Raw genomic sequence first — 18,940 nt, 5'->3', positions numbered from 1 at the left:
TACCAGCAAGGCAGCGCAGAGCAGAATCACCCACAGACCCTCTTTCAGTGAAGTCTAGACAAAAAATGCAAAGTTAAGAAGCTGCATGATATGCTAATAATAATTAAGCAGAAATGGAGACTAGAAAAAGCATAGTAATAAGGAGCTATTTATCTCAAAGGCAAGTAACAATATATAAAAATAGTCAGCACAATTAACATTTCCAATGATGTCCCAAGGCCGCTGAGGAAAATATTTCCCTTAAAAAACGTAGTTGAAAAGTTTTGGTGCCAAAAAAGCAAATTTTGACCACCTATAAAACTCAAATATGTAAATGCTGGATAAACTGTCACTGTTCATAAAGATGCCTCATTTTAAAAACATATTTCTCAAATTTCATAGTAAGGTGACGGCCAAGGGACAGGCACTTAGGGAAGCAGGGCTCTGCCTCCCCAGCAGGCGGCAGACGGAGAACTTCAGGGTCCACCAGCAGGAGCGTGACAGGAACACAGACCGCCGGGCCAGCTCTGAAAGAGCCTATTGTCCTGGAATGTACACTGCATCCCTGCACAGCACCAGCGCGCAGCCACACGCTACACGCAGGCCGGAATGCTGCGCACGACAGAATGCTAGCATGCGGGGTTTCACTGCGAAATACTTCAGCAAAGGGGGAAAAGCAGGACGGGAAGCCGGACGTTTCCTGGATACCACTTCTGTGTAAAGGGAAGAGACTGGGTACTTAGGTGTGAATTTGAGCAAGGATGATCACCATTCTGAAATGCGCCCTCACAGCTGCACCTCCAGTGGGACCCCCGCTTCGCACCATCACACACACCGCGATCCAGAGCCTCTGCCTTCATCCTGTCCTCTGGCTCAGGCGTGCCCAAGTATTTACATACTGAGATGCACATTATTTACTTTCCTTTTTTGGCCTCCATTTCGATTTGGGCAGTTTATATGTAAATGTATGTGTATGTATATATACACACTTCATCTTCCGAGTGAATTTCATTTCAGGATAATAAAGGAGGTGCTATAAAACATTTGTTACAAAGCGGGATTTGGGGTCACCAGATTCAAGAACCACTGCTATAAGTGATCTGGCAACAATGCCCTATGCCCCCAAAATTTGTGAGTAAGATTGCCCTTTTAAGGTTCAGTATAAAATATACACAATATATGTGAAGTCACTTTGTGAAGAAAGGGGAACGGAGATAAAGCCCCTGAAGCCACAGAAGAATGGAAGCAAATCAGAGACAAAACAGGACCCATGGGAGGGGATGCCAAGCCAAGTGCCTAGGGCAGTGTGTCTCTCTCTTACAGAGTGGCAGTGCCCTGGCCAAGTGGCCAGGCGACCTGCTGAGTGCATGCAGACTGAGCCCAAGCTGGCCAAGCGGAAACCAGCGCTCCAGTGCAGAATGTGACCACTGGATTTCATGGCTGCAAATTAATAGCCATTCTAACTTGCACAGCCATCTCTTGAGATTTGGCTTATGAGAACCTTCTCGTGGGACAGATCTGCTTTCAGGTGCATTTTCAAAAATCAGGTTTCTAAGCCTGCCAGGCAGAGTTTCAGGCCCTGGATCCTGACGAAGTTCAGACTTCCCAGCAGCCAGCTGGCTTCTCTGCCTGCCCGCCTGACTTAATGGCAAACTTTCCTAACTCAGTTTCCTAATTTTAATGACCTCTTGTTATTAAACCACAGTAACTTTTATGCTGAGTTTTTTTTAAGACAAAGCATTTAATAGCGTGAAGAGGGGAAAAATGGTAGTGGAATAAGTCTATTTTAAAACAAATATGTAATAGAGAAGATTAGAAAAAAATTGAAGGATTAAAATTACAAAATCAAAATTAATAGCAGTCAACTCATCTACGGGCAGCAAGAGCAGCACAGTACGCGGACTAACGTCTGAACAATCACCTACCAGCTGGGGCCCCCGCTTTCCAGAATAAACTACTAAAAAAGCTAAAATAAGCTCAAACTGGACAGTGGTACAAGTGGCCACAGGTGGACAGGATGACAAGCGGTCACTGTGACCCTGGTTGGAAAGCAAACAGCATAGCAGATGGGGGACCGGGCTTCCGTCAACTTGGCCAGCTGGCCATGAGGGCCACATGCCACAACAGGGACGGAGAGTAACCCTGCCCCAGGAGTTCTCTCGACAGGATTCAGGCCGCTTCTGCAAGCAAATCCGCTCTCCTGCAGTTCTCCAATGCCCTCTGCTTCACGGCAACACAGCCCTTGCTACAATGCACTGCCTTGGTTCAGAGCACTTCGGGGCAGTGATAAAACGAGGCCGCCCCACAGCAGGCACAGTGCCCATCTGGAGCCACTCATCCCGTATAGAACCCTTACTACAGCGTGATTTAACTCACAGGGCCATTAGCTGAGGCAGGCTACAGAGATGCCAACAGGTGTCACGCGGATCACCCCCACAAAGCCGTCCTGCAGCAAGCGCTCGGATAAGTTACATTAGGACTACAGTGCATTGCTTCTAAGACAGACGAAATGTCTAAAATTAATTAGATTTACTACTGACCTTTACAACAGGCAAATCAAAGACTTCCCGAGCCTCTCCAACCTCTGGATTGTCCCCATCTTCTGAAATTATATGGGAGGCCAGTGCGTTGTAGGACACTTCCTTAGCTTTCCCAGCTTTTAGAAGCTGAATAACCTTTAAAAAATACACACACAAATTAATATGAGAAATACATTTCATTCTTTATATAAATTATTGCAAACAATTAAAATTCTAATGAAAACACACCATGTTCTCCACACAGGATTAATAACTCTTACCCCAAGTCATCTACAATGAAAGAATTTGGGGACAATCAAAAGCAGCAAATCTCAGTTCACTGACCATATGGAGGCTACTGTGAGACAAATTCTAGGTCCTGCCTCTGTCCTGAATACAGGACTGACGGACAACTAGAACGCAGCACCATGAGTGCTGAGACTGGCCTGGCACACAATGCTTCTGGGTCTCAAAACTGAAGGCTTGGGGATGGGCAGTTTCACTGCAAATGGTACAGTTTCAGAAGAGAAGCTATGTGAGCAGAATCTTTATGACTATAAAGGCAGGTTAGCCAAGCAAAAACATGCACTGTGGCAACACACTGGGCAGGTGAATAAAGATCAGCCCATAGATGGCCTACCCTACGTGCCATGAAAAACATCTGTACTTTATTCTGAAATAAAATTCGGGAGTGTCCTCTGGAGAAACACCACTGGGTTTAGGCAGGGCCCAGCATGATCGGATTTTACAGGAAGACTGCTGTCAGGGTAAGCAGAGCACACTGGGTGGGCTACTGGAGTGGAGCCAGGAGCCTGTTAAGAAACATCTGTTACGATCAGGTGAAAGAGGCAGGTAAGTGAGCTAAGGAACGCCTTCAAGGACGGGAAGAAAGGTGGGAGAGCATCAGCAAGACAGGGCAGGAAGGGGTGTAAGGACAGGGGTAAAGAGGCACGGGGGACAACAGTCCCACGCCGAGGGATGGGTAACAAGGGACGGAAAGCAAAAGTGTTTTTTGGTAAGGGGACATCCTCTGGGCGCCATGAGGAGGGCAGGAAAAGACATCCAAGCTATCGGGGAAAAGCCTTGGGTCCCACCTGACAGAGAACCATCCGCATCTTAATGAGCCATGGCTCTGAGAGAGAAGGAAGGAGAATCCTAGACACAGCGGGAAGTAAACCAGAGGCTACTTGCCCACCTGCCAGAGACGTCAGGGACAGGTCGCAGTAAGAGCAGAATGGAGGTGAGGCAGTGCCACAAGCTAGTCACCCCCAAGTTAGACGAGCTTTTTAGATTATTTTACTTACATCCACACAGATCTGGAGCCAGTGCTAACACTTTATTTAATAAATGAAAAAGCAATGGTCATTAGCCAACAAGCCGCCTCAACTGTTTTATTCCTTGACCTCCAGGCATCTTTAGCTTCCACATCCATTCCATCCCTTGTATCCATCTATCCTCGTCTGTGTTCTGATCCTACTGCCTTTCTTAGGAGTTGAGATTTCGGTCTCTCCTCTTCTGCCTATGAATGAGGGCTCCCATCCTCCTGTCTACATGCACATGCGCATGTACACACGGACCCATGCCCAGCCCCGTCTCTGCTTCCTTTTAGTGACAAACGTCTTGACACGGCCCAGCCGCACTCACTCCCCGCTACCGCCTCTTCTCCCACACTCTACGGAGGACGCCAGCAGCACTCGCCGCTTTTCAGTCTCTGCACTTCTGCGTCTCTACCTTTGCTCACGTCGCTCCAGGTATGCTGGTGACCCTGATATACCCCCAGTATATGAATGCGGGCAGTCCTCAGCACACACTCACCTGACGGAAGCCATCTTCCACCTCTTCTGCTTACTCTAACCCCCAACTGCAATGACACCGACTTTGAAGAACCACACAGGTGCCTTCTCCTAGGCTCCCAAGCGGAGAAATCTGTTCTTCGAGCGCCTACCACCCTACAGGATGTTCCCTGCCCCCCAACAAGGCCTCAAAGGCAGGTATCAGGTCCTGATCATCTTTACATCACACTCGCTCTCCAGCCCAGTGCCTGATATGTACTAGATGCTCAGCACATGAAATTTCTGAACCCAGGTTTATAAGAGTCAGAGAATTTCATGTTCTGGCATTAAACATTTTAGAAAATATACTGTTTCAGATCAAAGTGCTTTGCCCAGCACATTTTTAAGCTCTCAGATTTGATTCACAGTTGAACAAATATAGTTCCAGTTCGGCATGTTTCAGGTTTTAAGTAACATTTGGTTCACGTCCTTGTAAGAGCCAAAGTCCTAAAATGAAATAGGGAGGGCAGGCAGGAAAGCGCCGAGACGGGCGTGGAAAAAAGGGGGCTTATCCACTGGAAAAAGCTGTGCCTGCTCCAGCCTCTCCTGATCACTCTGGCTTCAACACCTTTCAACGTATCTTTAAATGTAAAGTCAAGTCTCCTCGCCAGTTACAGCAGAAAGAGGATCCACACCCTGGAGGTCACCAAGGGAGTTTAGCTACTAAGGCACCTCCGTACACGCCTCTCCAAGGTCAAGGCCAGCCTTCCACGCCTCCTTCCACACCAGCTGGGCTGGCGGACAGCACTGTCTCACTCTTGGAGGCTGGGTTCTGGCACGCGACTGCACACCCCTCTCCTCCAGGTAGCACCCACCGATAAGGATACACCTGGGCCATACGACTGCACAGGTGAACTCCAAGGGGGGGCCTGTGAAGGGTCGACCTGAAGAGGAGGTTCAGCTCAGACCCTCCCAGCACCGAAGGACACTCTGACGGTTACAGGTATTACTTAGAAAAAACTTAGGAAAAGCCATGGTATCCTTTGGCGTGGGCACACACTACAAAACTTTTAATGTTTACTGTGATGGTGTTACCAGGTTATTTTCCACAAGACTGTGTAATTCACCCAATGATGAAATCGAGGGACACGGATTTGTTCGTGGTCGACGGAGCGAATCAAAGAAACCGTGAGCTCAGGAGCTGGCCACACGAAGACGGCCACCTGCCCCCACTGCGGCCGGCAACCGGGGCCCCTGCGCGAGCCCTACGGGCCAAGGATCCCTTCCCGCCCGTCACCGACCACCGTCTCCCGCGGCAGGAGGATGCTCCCTGCCTGAATGCGCCCCAGGCAGCCGAATGCAAGGCGGGCGGAGGGGACGGGCTCGCGGCCACACTCGCGGCCACGAGGCCACGTGACAAGACGCCGGTGCCTCACCAGGCGGGGACGGTGACAATCGGCGCTAGGCCCCGGAGGAGACCCCTACCCACGTCCCCTCCTCTCTGCACATCCCATCCCGGGTCCCACCACGCTCACCTCCGGACGGCCTCCCCGCGGCTGGTCCCAGCAGAGCCCCCCGGGCCCCCTGCCATCCCTCCTGACGGTCTCGCAGACGCCCCCACCGCGTCGCCTGCCGCGGTCCTGCAGAGACCCCCTCCGAAGCGCCCCCAGACCCCCCTCCTCAGGTCCCCCCGAACTCTCCCCAGGGTCCCGCAGACCCTGCCCCTGCCGCTCCCCGCCCGCGGCTCCCCTCCCGCCTCTGGCTCCAGCTGCGGGCCTGCTCGGCACCCGACGGCCCAGCCCGGCGCAGCCAGGCCGGCAGGCCCCACGGGGATCCGGCCGCTGGGCCCGGAGGTTCTGCGCCCGGGCGCGCGCCCGCGGCGGGAGCGGGGACGGGCCAGGCAGCTGCGGGAGGGGGCGGAGCGGTACCTGCGGGTCGATGTCGCCCACCGCGTAGTACTTGACCTCCCTGAACATCTCCTCGGGAACTTTGGGCGCCGGGTCCGACATGGTCGCGGCGGCTCCCGCCCCGCCCCGCGGGGCCCGCTCCCCAACCGCGCCGCCCGGCCGCGTACTGTGAGTCGGACCCGCTCCCCCACCCGCCCGGGCGGCCGGAGCGCGGGAGCCGCGCGCGCCCTGCGGGACGCACCATCCTGCCCGCAGCCGAGGGGGAGCGCCGAGCAGCCGGCCGCCCGCCGGCGCCGCCCAGCGCCTCGGCCGCACCCCGCGGCCCCAAGGGCACGGGGACCTCCTAGCCCGCTCCGCGGACGGGGGGTCCCGCGGCCGCCGCTCCTTCCCCAGGGAACTCCGGGGCCGCTCGGGAGCGCGCCCCCCCGTGGGCCGGAGTGGGCCGGCCCCGGGAAAGGGGGAAAACGGCGAGGCCCCTCCCGGCAGCACGCGCGGCCGCTCCGGGGGCGCATGCGCGAGGCGAGGGGCGGGGCCATCGCTGGCTGGCGGCGGCCGGCGGCGGCCGGCGGCGGCGGGCTCGTGGGAGCGGGTCCCGGTCTCCGTCCGGTCCGCCGGCCCACAGGCCGCACTTACAGCTGCGCCCTCCGCCGGGATCCCTGCCGAGAGCCGTTTTCACGTAAATGCTAGTGAAACAGGTGCAGGAAAAGAAACCTTCCAAAATTCCGTGCAGCGCGTCAGTGATTCCCTGTGCGGCGGCTTTGAGCCCCTCGTCTGGCCTCTGGTCGGGAGAGCGCGCCTGGAGGCAGGTGGGCGCGCCGGGCCGTCGCGGGCTGCGCTGGGACGCGGGCCCCGTGGCCGGGTGAACGGGCTGTGTCCCCGGGTCCACGTGCGACGAGTGCCGCGCGCCCGGAAGCCTCACCTCTTGTGCTGACATCCTTCGGTACCTGCGGACGGCCTGAAACTGCCCTATTCGGAGACTAATAAACTTGTTCAATTAATAAAAATGTTGAGTGCTTGCTGAATGAGTAAGAATTGACCATCCTTCCTTTGAACGCTCAAAAATATATTTGGTATTGACCATTTAAAGTTAAGAAAATATCAGTGAAATAAATTAGTTGTAAATACCAAACCAACATTAGCATGCCCTTTTATTGACCTGTGAGAGAGGACTTGGTTAGCCTTTTTTTCCCCTTGGTTAATCACAAACTAAGCATGTAATTTTATATTAAAAGACTTAAAACACACCTCGATTGGGTATTTTATTTTGTAAGTTAAAAAACTTGTAACATTTAGAACAAGTTTACCCTACTGTGACTTCTTAGAGTCAGTAAGACAGATTGTGTAGCTAAGAAATTTGCTGTTTAAAATCTTCACAGAAGGTCCATTTCTGTAAGATCTCCATATGCAAAGTTATAGGAAAAAAACATGCTGAGGCTGCTGTATTATATTCACAAATAGGTATTTCTGACTGATTTTTGTGGCCCTTAGAAGATGACCCACTTTAGGGTAATAACTATCAGTTACTTAAACAAACCTTGCATTTCATTAACTTTGATGCATGTACTTCTCCCAGATAGGACACTGAATGTTAATATTTTTATACTTAACCCAGCAAACTTCTAAATACCAAATATGGTCATTTTGTTCATAATCAACCTTGAAAGAATAAACAGTCTGTTTAGCACTGATTTGATAAACAGGGTAATATATTTTTCATCTCCTTTGCAAAATTAGATAACCTGAGGCAAGAAAAAATAAAAGGTGTGAAATTAGCAAAAGCAGATGTGCCTACTCAAGGGAGCTTGAGGCAGTTATTTAGACAAATATTTCCAAATGCATTTTAAAAAGCACATCTCCATATTGTATGCAACAGTCTCGGTCATGTTCTCACGTCTGTTTAGGTCAACAAGTCAGACACCGCTTCAAGTTAGATGTTACCAGTGTTCAGTAAACCTTTTAGTTGGGTTTATAGACTACAACATTTAACTTTTTCATGAAAGGGAACACTTAAGTTAGAGGTACCAACAGTCCAGAGTTTTACTGTGGCAGAACCCAGGAAGCTGAAGGGCGTTGTTTCTTACGGGGGCAGTTCAGTGTCACCCGCAGCACACAGTTGCCACCACAGTCATCTAATTATTTAACGTAGAAATACTAGAAAACACAAGTAAGGGGAAAAAATTAATTACCCCAATTCTATCCCCAAAAGCAACACTCGAAATCCTTCCATTGTCACATAACATTTTTTTTCTTAAAAAATTATACCCCACATACCCTCTGTTGCTGCTTAAAAGAAGAATGTGTCCTTCCAAGTAAGTACATAGCAGATCTACATCATTTAATGGATACATACTACTAGGTTCTTTGATGTACCTTAATGCGTTTAGTCCCATATTGTTGCCCATTTGTTGTTTCCAGTTTAACAGTGCTGCCGTGAAGCAGTCGTCCTAAAATCCACATACGTGTATAATGTATTACACTGTTTTCCACACTCCTAAGGTCAGATGCCAAGCCCATACCTATCCCCCATCTCTGTGAGCAGTGCCCAGGACACAGCATTAGTCAAGAGGACTTAGATTAGTGGTTCTCAACTCTGGGTGGTTTTGCCCTCCAAGGAACATTTGGCAATGTCTGAAGACATTTTTGATTGTCATGACCGGAGCAGAGAGAGGGTACTTATGAAACAGTGATAGAAGCCTGGAGGTGCTAAACCTGATGCACAGATCAGCCCACACAGGGGAGACCAAGCCTGTGGGAAACATCAATAGTACAGCCATTGAGAAACATTGTTTCAGATGATGTAACAAAAAAATTTCATTGGATTAAGACATTGAAAGCTTCTTGCAAACAACTTAGTGGCTTGTTTGGACAGCTTTCCTCCAGATGGGCACTCAGGGCTTTGCTGTCTGAGAGCCATTTGCTTCCGGCCACACAGAGGGGGAGAAGGCAAGCAGTGCCACGCAGGAGGTTCTGTGGACAGGCCTAGGAAGAGGAGCACACCTCCCCTCCAGCCACTCCACTGGCCAGAACCTAGTTTTGTGACCAAGTAAACTGCAAGGGAGGCTGGGAAATGCAGCTTTCCATGTATCCAGGAAAGGGAAGTGGGACAGATGGCCTCTTGTCAATTTCTGCCATTTTTAGTTTTCAAAAAAATTCTACAAATTAAGATTAGAGAATGCAATATAAAAAAACAAAAAATTCCTACATAATTTCAGAAAGAACCATGGTTGCATGTAGCTACTCAATAGGTATTTGTTGAACTGGGGGTTATTGGCTGCTATGGAAAGGACTGACCATGTTCTTTTAAAAGAGCAATTAGATATTCATTCAGGGTGGACGTGCTGGGTACCTGATGTCCTGTCCCTCCCTCCCACGCCCAAGCTACACCCCATCCTTGCCCTTCCAATTTCCTGGTGCCTAGAGTGTATAGTCTCCCTGGTACTCTGAGCAGAATTTGATGAGTGGGGAGTCCCAGTAGAGTTGAGAGGGGAGGGAGGCAAGCAGGATTAGGGTGCTCAGTCCCAGTCTCCTTGTCAGGTGGCCCTGAGCTGGGAGAGCCGCCTATTCTACACAGCTGCGTCCTTCAAGGTCTACTCTTCTTTCTTTCCTCTCACTGCTTTGGACCTAGCTTCCTTCACTGCCCACACATCCCATCTATAATTTGTAAGCAGTCCCTTTAAGGACAGCTTTCTCAGACAGTCCTAATTTGAGTGACAGAATAACATGAAAACCTGATGGAGACATGAAGACTCTCTTTTTCTTTCAACTGAAAATATGTCTGCCCTCAAAAAACCAATACTCTCACATGAAAAGATGCCCCACATCGCTAATCATCAGAGAAATGCAAATTAAAACCACAATGAGATATCACCTCACACCAGTAAGGATCACCACCATCCAAAAGACAAACAACAAACGCTGGCGAGGTTGTGGAGAAAGGGGAACCCTCCTACACTGCTGGTGGGAATGTAAACTAGTTCGACCATTGTGGAAAGCAGTATGGAGGTTCCTCAAAAAACTAAAAATAGAAATACCATTTGACCCAGGAATCTCACTCCTAGGAATTTACCCTAAGAATGCAGCAGCCCAGTTTTTAAAAGACAGATGCACCCCTATGTTTATTGCTGCCCTATTTACAATAGCCAAGATATGGAAGCAACCTAAGTGTCCATCGTAGATGAATGGATAAAGAAGATGTGGTACATATACACAATGGAATTTTATTCAGCCATAAGAAGAAAACAAATCCTACCATTTGCAACAGCATGGATGGAGCTAGAGGGTATTATGCTCAATGAAATAAGCCAGGCGGAGAAAGACAAGTACCAAATGATTTCACTCATTTGTGGAGTATAAGAACAAAGAAAAAAACTGAAGGAACAAAACAGCAGCAGACTCACAGAACCCAAGAATGGACTAACAGTTACCAAAGGGAAAGGGACTGGGGGGGATGGGTGGGAAGGGAGGGATAAGAGGGAAAACGGGACATTACAATTAGCACACATAATGTAGGTGGGGGGTGGTGAGGGGAGGGACACGGGAAAGGCAGTATATCCAGAGAAGACAAGTAATAACTCTATAGCATCTTACTATGCTGATGGACAGTGACTGTAATGGGGTATGTGGGGGGGACTTGATAATAGGGGGAGTCTAGTTCAAGTAATTGTACATTAATGATACCAAAATAAAATAATAAAACCAAACCCATCTGTACAAGCCTAACACTAGTGGAGTTAATCATAAGCGCAACAGAGATTTAAATGAGGTCCTTGTGTGCAGGAAAACTGGGGAAAACTTGGACAAGTGGCTAAGAAGGGAGTCATTCTCATAGGGTAGGAAATAAGGTAAAATTTTGGGGGTCAGAATACTGGCATTGCTAAAAAAGAAGTTGCACATTTTAGGTAGTAAGTGATTATTTTCTATAAGGGAGAAAATGGGAAATAATATAAAATAAATAGGCTATGTCCAGTACATGTAGATCCTAGAGTCCCTCCAAAGCAGGTTCTTAAATTGGAGGTATAGAAAATTCCCAAAGCTGTGGTAACTGAAGAGAAAACAGCTTACTATTTGAAGTTAAGTACTTTGTGACAGGCCCGCTATGGGAGCGGGTATTGCTTCATTTATACCCTTTGAAGTGTGTGAAAATAGAACTGTCATTGTGAGTCGCACTGACCATGATGTAAAGCACCCAGCAGCATTGATATGCCAGGAAATTGGCACACATTTGTTCATTGTAATCAAAATGAATGAGTTAAGCGTTCATATTTGGGGGAAGAAACTATGTCCCATGAGCTAGCTGCTAGGGCACTCCGTACAGCCTTGGCCAGATTGGCTGCACTTCCCTTCTGTCTGTTCACAGGCCCCGGGTATAGGAACTGGATATTGAAGCAAGACCGGCCTGAAATTTGGGAGCTTTCCCCACAAATTGGAGCTATTCACCTTCCTGTAGGTGAGATCAAGGGTATGTCAAAGATCTCTGTCAGAATGATTTTTGGTGCTGGCTTGAATGTACGGACGCTCACCTCCCCAGCGTGGGTCCCACAGAAGGGCCTGGGTCACAGCACCCCCTTATCAATTGCATGTGGCGTGAGAACAAAGTGAAAGAGGCGGAGTTCAAAAACTTGTAGCCAGCTGCCTGCTGAGGTATTCTCAAGCTCCGAAACCCCACTGCCCACGGCACCAGGAGCCACAGCCTTATCCTCCGTCTGTCATTCTGAGACCTTTCCCAGAGGCTAGAAATTGGTGCCCAAAGGTAATGTTGACAGGTGTGACATTTGGGGTTCTTGGCAAAATATATCCTTAATCTTATCTCAGACAACTGGTCAATGAATCAGTGACAAACTAGGCCAGGACCTGGCTCTTTCCTGTATCACCCTGAAAAGATGTTAGCGCCTTCTCCAGCTCTGGCTGCTTGATTTGTTCCCCTATTTAGATCTATTTCCATCTCCAAGATGCAGTGAGCCCATCTCACTTCTTACAGGACATGTTGAGAATGAGAAAGTTGGGGTCCAGAGAACTTAAGTGACTATTCATGATCAGTCACTACCAGATTTTGGGGTTACACCCAGTTTTTTGGACTTACTGTAATTCACTCTTTAAAAATATTAGAAGAACAAGATTCATATATAACAAGTAGAAAAAAGCTAAGCTCCCTAAAAACAATATTTATAGTGTGGAAAACTTCATATTGGTTGAAAATGGTCCCCTGATTTATATTTTTGTAACTAATAGAGATTCCTCTTTTGGAACTGGTTGAAACGAAGAGAGGATTGTTAGTTAGATCTAAGTTCAGAACTCCCTGATTTTAATGTCTTGTGTCAGTTTTAATTTTCTGATTTAATTAGTTTCCTAATTAGAAGGGGTTAAATTAATTAACCTCATTATTTACTATATATTTAATGATTTCTCCTCTATAGGGAGTTACTTAATTTTCAATAATTGGAAAGCTTATGACAAGAGGGAATTTTGCTAAGTTTTATACTTACTGCTTATGATCAGTATCCTAATAGAACAGATTGAAGGGAATTTTAGGTGAGATATCAGATGTATGCAAAGGCTATTTCCCACTTGTCATGAAACATGGTGCATGTAAATACTTGGGTTGAGATTCAATAATTTCTCTCATATTAGAACTCAATTGATATATCCTTTATCTAAGGCTAAAAGATATCCTAGAACATAGGATTTTATAAGAAATTGCCCTACCACATGATCCTAGTTACAATCAAATAATCATGAAACATTGAATAATGCTAGATAATTACAGCGAAAAGGAGATTTTCTGAAATCATCGTCTGGTATAAATGGCATACAAAAGCATTCAGTCCTTCCTCAGACTTGTCAGTAGGCTACATAGATGGCATTTGGGGAGAAACAGTAAAATCAGAAAGCTGATGATGTCTGTAGGGCTTGTGGAAATCAGGTCTTGTTCTTTCATGTTATATATGTAAAAATGCAAACCACGTGAATAACTATGCTTTAATGTAGTACATACAGAAAGATTGAACAATTACTTTTTAGAGAAAAGAAATGAGGCAGTAACTACAAGATGGCTTTTTTCTTTTTCCCACTTTTGAAGAACGTTGTAACATAAACTTGAGCAGCTCATCCTTGGCAGGGCAGACCTGACAGCCAGGACACGGCTGCTCGTTTTCCCCTGTCTCTTGGTGCCTCTGCTGCCCCAAGGAGCCCAGATCCATGAGAGGTTATTGAGGAAAGCATGATGGTTGGCACAGTTTTAAACACAGATCTAACATATTGGTTAACCGACGTGGTCTGGATATGGGAAATTCACCTCTGTTGGACACTATTGAGCACGTGGGTGCATGGCACATGGGCCTCGCTTAGCAGTCACGATGCACGTGGAGTGACCGGTGCCCTTGTGCAACTAGTGCCTTTGGTGGGGATTGGGACCCAAGGCTGGGAGGTGCCATGAGCTGGGGATGACGGGGCCTCATCTCTGGGACAAGCCTGAGGGGGCACAGGAGAAGGGGATACCCTTCCCTGTTTAGAGGAGCAGCCTGAGCAGAGGCCTGGGCCTTGGGGTTCACGCAGAGCAGCAGGGCCAGGAATGGACGCTTGACCAGGGAGGCCACGTGGCTGGGGCTGCAGACACACAAGGCGAAGGAGCGCGCTGAGGACCCACAGGGCAAAGCTGTGGCTGGAGAAACAACCACCGCCCCGATTTCTCATGGACAAGAACCTGTGATTATAAATTCCTACCAGAAAATATAAGGGCTGAAATTGAGATGGCAGAAGGCAGTCTTCGATTTGATGCCATCTGGAGAATGCCCGCCCTGGTTCAGTGCACAGCCGGCAAAGCAGAATGTCTCGTGCCAGAGCACTTGGAAAAGCACTAGCCGGGCCGCGCGCAGGTTGCTTCTCGGAGCTCTCAGGGCCCAGTTCAAGCCCCTGGCCCGCCGCAGTGAGCTTCCCGAGCCCCTCCTACTCCCCCGGCCTCTGCTCCAGGACCCAGCACCCGGGCCCACCCCTGCCACACCCTTGATTCATGCTCCCTCCCCACCGGACTGGACTAGACTTCCTTCAGACCCGCCCAGAACCTTCTCACCTCCGAGACCTCGTGCAGACAGCCAAGCTCTCCATCCGAAACGACTTCCCCACTGGAATGCCTCTGCGAATCTCGCCTCTTCTTCCTACGGCCAAGCTCCAGTGCGCCATTTCGTGAAACGTCTCTGATGCCTGGAGACAGAGTGTCTTCGGTCCTTCCTGTCTATACATAAAGTATATAACTGGAGGCTCTTCGGCATGGACCAAGGCTGACAAGCCAAACGAGTATGAGCAGCTTCACCTCGACCCTGTGCGATGGCTGCTGTGATTCGTCGCTGAGCCCTTCTCTGGGCAAGGAATACAAACAGGAAGGGGAACCTGAAATGCGGGTGCTTGCCTTCATCCTGAGGCATTTGAAATGCCAGGAAGACTGCTGCACCCTCACATGATCCCTCCACCACTAACCGAAACCAGTCTCAGTTCCCTTAACATGCACTCCCCCTGCTGCTTAGTATGATGCCTGATGTCAAGTGGATGAGGGATCAATATATAAAGAGTGGATGTAGGCATTTTGAATGAATCGGTATCACTGCTTTTCACCTTGCTTTTAAGGCACATCAAAGACAGTCATCAGCGTGCAAACTTAAGACTTATTCTTCCAATTAAGTTGCTGCGTTCTTGACTATTGCGTTTTATTTTACAGATGGAGGAACCAGCTCAGAAAGGTTAGGTGGATGAGCAAACTTTCTATAAAAAGCCAGACAGAAATGTTTCAGGCCCTATGGGCCATCCCCTCCCTTTGACTGCTTAGCTCGGCCGACGCTCTGTGGAGGCAGCCAGAGGCAGTGTGTGTACCAGTGAGCGAGGCTGCACTCCAGAACCTCATTCACAAAGCAGGCCGCAGGCCAGCCTGTGGGCCTGGACTTGCCGACTCTGCCTTGGGGCCTCCAGGGTCACAAACTCACAAGTGGAAGAAACAAAGACTGACACCAACAGGTGCTGACTGACCCGCAGGCCTCCCGCGCCCGCTGCCGCTCTACCGGCTTCACGGTGGTAGCCGCAGTCTCGGGAGGTCCGTCTGCATGCTTGACCATCAGGAAAATGGGAATTAGGGCTAATTAATTAGTCCAGACTTTGAAATCCGGAGAGAAAAGGGCCTCATATTAAGTGCAAACCATCATCCTAAGTAATATATTTGTGGCACTTTCATTAAATTTTCTCTCAAATCTTGAAAAATATGTATCTCCTGGCTGCCAACATTTTCATCTTGGTATAATTATGAAGCCTCCCCAAATAATCATTTTCCAGTTTGCGATGCTCAGTGGGGCACAACACCAGCTGCTGAGACTTGATGGGGCTGTTTAATTTGAGACTCATTAGCACAGCACAGGTGAAAATGAAGAAAGTCTTAGAGAAATTTGTTCACAGTGTATCAGATTAAATGCCTATTGTGCAATGACGCTAAAAGAAATAGCATTTAAAAGAAGTTAAAATCAGTGTCTATCAAGATAAATATAGGGATTTTAGGGATAATTTCCCAAGATATTCATAAAAACCATTTTTATTACAAAAAAGGGCAGACATTTGAACATGCAATAACTTGTGTGATCAGCATGCTCACAAAGAAAAAATGGTCACAAAATTAGATATGTGGCTCCTTAAATGAGTCAAAATACACCCTCTTCCCACTTTTTTTTTCATTTTCTAACATGAACAAGTAAAGTATTTTGAGCTTTAAGCTTAGAACAAATTTAGGAATTATGAATCTAAACACTTACATGACTCTAGAACAAATTTAGGAACTGTGAATCTAAGCTATTTATAAACATTCTATTCCCAGTGAACTCCAAAGACACGTTTTCTAAAATCTAAAACCCCAATTATATACAAGTGCTAGTATTGTATTTCCCAAATGGGGTTCACAGGTAATTGTTTCCTCAGCTGTAAATCAGTTCATTTTCTTCACTTAAAAATATGGTACTCAAACAAACAAACAAAGACGATAGAAAGTGTTCTGCTCAGGAATACGGAGGCTGTAGGGTGAATCAAAGAAAATCACAGGAGAGAAACAGCTGGTATGCTCTGATCAGGCCGCTTTAACTTTCTGCTGTTTTCAGTGTGATATAAGAAAAACCGGTCGGGGTGAATGTGAGGGACTGGTGTTCACCTTGGTTCTCTGCCCCTCACACCCTCGCAGAGAAGAGTCCGCTCCGCACCTGCAGAGACTAAAGCAGCCCGTGGGAAGGGCAAAGAGCGACATCAAGGGACACAGAAGCAATTTATTTTTAGAATGCTTTGCCCAGGCAACCATTTCAGTGATTAAATGATTTAATAGAGTTCTGGATCATTCTAACATTTCCAAGTGGGAGAATTTACTCATCTGTTTGCCTGTGTGGGGCAGCTGTGAGAACTTTCACAGAAGCATAAAAAGTCAGAGGGATGTGCAGGTAGCCCTGAGTTCTCTGTTCCATTCCTACAGAAAATCTTCAGCGCATCGGAGGATCTGTACAGAGTAGCATCAAAAAAAACCCTGAGCTCTTTCATTTTATTTCAGGCTTTGTCATTCACGTGTTTTCCTCCGTTATCTACAGCATGATTATTAGAATCAGAAAGCAGCCTGTTTGTACTGTGTTTAGCAGTGGCGTTTACATAACGGTTCACCAGCCGGTGAGCAGCCCTGAAACTCCACCCACCCATGTCTGCCAGTGCTTTTCCAGATGGTTCGTCCTCCCTGGGAACCCACCCTGGGGGCAGTGCTCATATCCTGAGTCAGACACTCTTCAGATACAAAGCTACTAACTGCAGCCCTCTTAATGTTAAACGGAGATCCCAAACTGCTTATGAACGTGAGAGACTTTGTCGGAGGCTTGAGCTGACCTGTGCCAAGGTTTCCCTTTCCACACTTCTTTGTGGTTTTCTGCCTGGCCCCCTCTCTCTACTCCCCGCTCCCATCTGCTGGACTCAGTACCTTCCTCTTCATTTCTTTAGTGCTGAGAGACCTTAGCACTGGAGAAGCTGGAGTTGGTAAGAGAAAACATACTAGAGGAAGGTGTAAATCAGGAGAATCTGATGTGGAAACACGACTGTTTTCACTGCGCATCTTGCAGCAATAATGTGTTTCGTGACAAACATTTGTTAAGATAATCGTTCTTATTGGCAAAAAAATTCTTGCTTATCTGCACTGTCTCTAGGCATCTTGATGGGCATCTCTCACCTCTGTTACCTCACGTCGACTCCCAGACCTGTTTTTCTCTTACTCTATCCAGTAATAATTTGGGGCTGTCCTCCGCTGCCTTGCAGCGGACTGTGTATCTCTCTTCTTACAAACCCACATTTCCGTCTGGGGTGCGGGGGACTCGGCACACCCGTGCCCTGTGATTAAAGCCGATGGGAAGCCAGAACAACCCGTGGGCAGCCAAGGAGCTTCCTAAGGGCAAAGGAATTATGGGAGGGACAGTGGGAGAAAGTGGCCGTGAATCCCAGCTATGCCCACATGACCATTGCGGAAACAAAGGCTATAATATTTCTTCCTTATTTTGATGTGAATGTATTTATGCACTTATTAACCAACAATTGTTTTCTTCCTTCCATCCTCCTACTGCCTCACATAAGATGTACAGAGCGGTTGACCTCACATCTCAGTGTCTAGATTACAGGATATGAAAGGTGAAATGTGACGCAGAAGATGGACCATCATCACCGGAAGCTGAAGAGGTGGTCTTTGCCGCCCGTTCTGGGGAGAGGATCGGCATGGTTTCAGTCGTGGGAAGGATAATCTGTTTATGCGAAGATGGAAGCGTGTTTTGTTCCTGTCCTTACTTAGAAGGTGAGTGTGGAGAAAAGTGGTGTCTCTGTGTTCCAGGGTGGCAAAGAGTGGACTGGGTGGGATTGTATCATGTCCATTTAGCTAAGTAAGAACCACAATTCCCAGAATTCTCTTCCCTGCATAGTTTGGCATTAGCATCAGCCCCAAGAGACACTTGCTCAAGGTTTGGGAGGCAAAAGTGAACAGCGCCATTTTCTTTTTCCTTCAATTAGGCCCGAGGACCTGCTGCTGCTCACTTGTACGCAGCGAGTCTCCTGGGTCAGTGGGTCGGCCTGGGTGGCAGCTGGGCTCTTGCTGGGTCCTCCAGCTTCTAAACCTCCCTGGCCAGGGCCACATTAAAGTTTTGCAATGTCCCCTCGAGGCCACCCCTCAGTGAGGGACTCGTGATCGTCCAGCCCAGGGCAGGTGGTCCAGTGTTCCCCAGCCTCCCCACCTCCTCCCTCACTGACTGCCTGCCCTCCAACATCAGATGCCAGCCCCAGATGCAGACACGGCAGCCTTACCGCAGCTGTTTAATGAGCTCCACAACTGTGTGAGGGTCTGTCACTATCCTGCAGTCCTTATGTATCTCCCAGCTGCTCGGCTTCCCTGGTTAGGCCTAGATTCAGGGTCTGTGATACACAAATCCACCTGCTTATGCAACTTCCTGTCCTCACCTCAGCCCATGTACCTCTTATATAAGCTCATGCTTTTAAACATTTCTATTTTATAAAGTCCAGACTCTCCCTAGCCTGGATCCCTAGGCAACCCCAATGAGCAGTTCATAGTGGAAAGGGCATGTGCGTTAGAACAGGCTCTCAGCCACGGCGATCCCAGGTGCTGCTGTGGTGGGCTCCAGCTATACATGCAAGGCTGGACACACCAGCCTGGGAAGGGACAGGAATAAAGCCAGCCCTCCACAGGGGAGGGGAGGCCCTGGGGACAGGTCCTGCC

The 18,940-nt window shown here is 48.3% G+C and overlaps 1 protein-coding gene and 1 long non-coding RNA gene across 2 annotated transcripts in view; both read right to left on the bottom strand.

The window, feature by feature from the left end:
* PAXIP1 (PAX interacting protein 1) overlaps nucleotides 1-6,414 on the bottom strand; it is a 52,824-nt gene extending 46,410 nt beyond the window's left edge. Inside the window, exons 1-2 of the mRNA XM_073238152.1 lie at nucleotides 6,199-6,414; nucleotides 2,520-2,654 (exon numbers count right to left, since the gene is read on the bottom strand). Coding sequence (XP_073094253.1) covers nucleotides 2,520-2,654; nucleotides 6,199-6,279 — 216 coding nt within the window. The 5' untranslated portion in view covers nucleotides 6,280-6,414. The remainder of the gene's footprint in view (nucleotides 1-2,519; nucleotides 2,655-6,198) is intronic.
* A 6,668-nt stretch (nucleotides 6,415-13,082) lies between these two features.
* LOC140849821 (uncharacterized) overlaps nucleotides 13,083-18,940 on the bottom strand; it is a 17,151-nt gene continuing 11,293 nt past the window's right edge. Inside the window, exons 2-3 of the long non-coding RNA XR_012132031.1 lie at nucleotides 14,243-14,404; nucleotides 13,083-13,834 (exon numbers count right to left, since the gene is read on the bottom strand). This is a non-coding gene — a long non-coding RNA (uncharacterized lncRNA). The remainder of the gene's footprint in view (nucleotides 13,835-14,242; nucleotides 14,405-18,940) is intronic.

The sequence above is a fragment of the Manis javanica genome, chromosome 6 (assembly GCF_040802235.1).
Source record: "Manis javanica isolate MJ-LG chromosome 6, MJ_LKY, whole genome shotgun sequence".
NCBI classification, from domain to species: domain Eukaryota; kingdom Metazoa; phylum Chordata; class Mammalia; order Pholidota; family Manidae; genus Manis; species Manis javanica.
The sequence above is the reverse complement of the archived record's forward strand: the minus strand, read 5'-3'. Positions and strand labels throughout refer to the sequence as shown.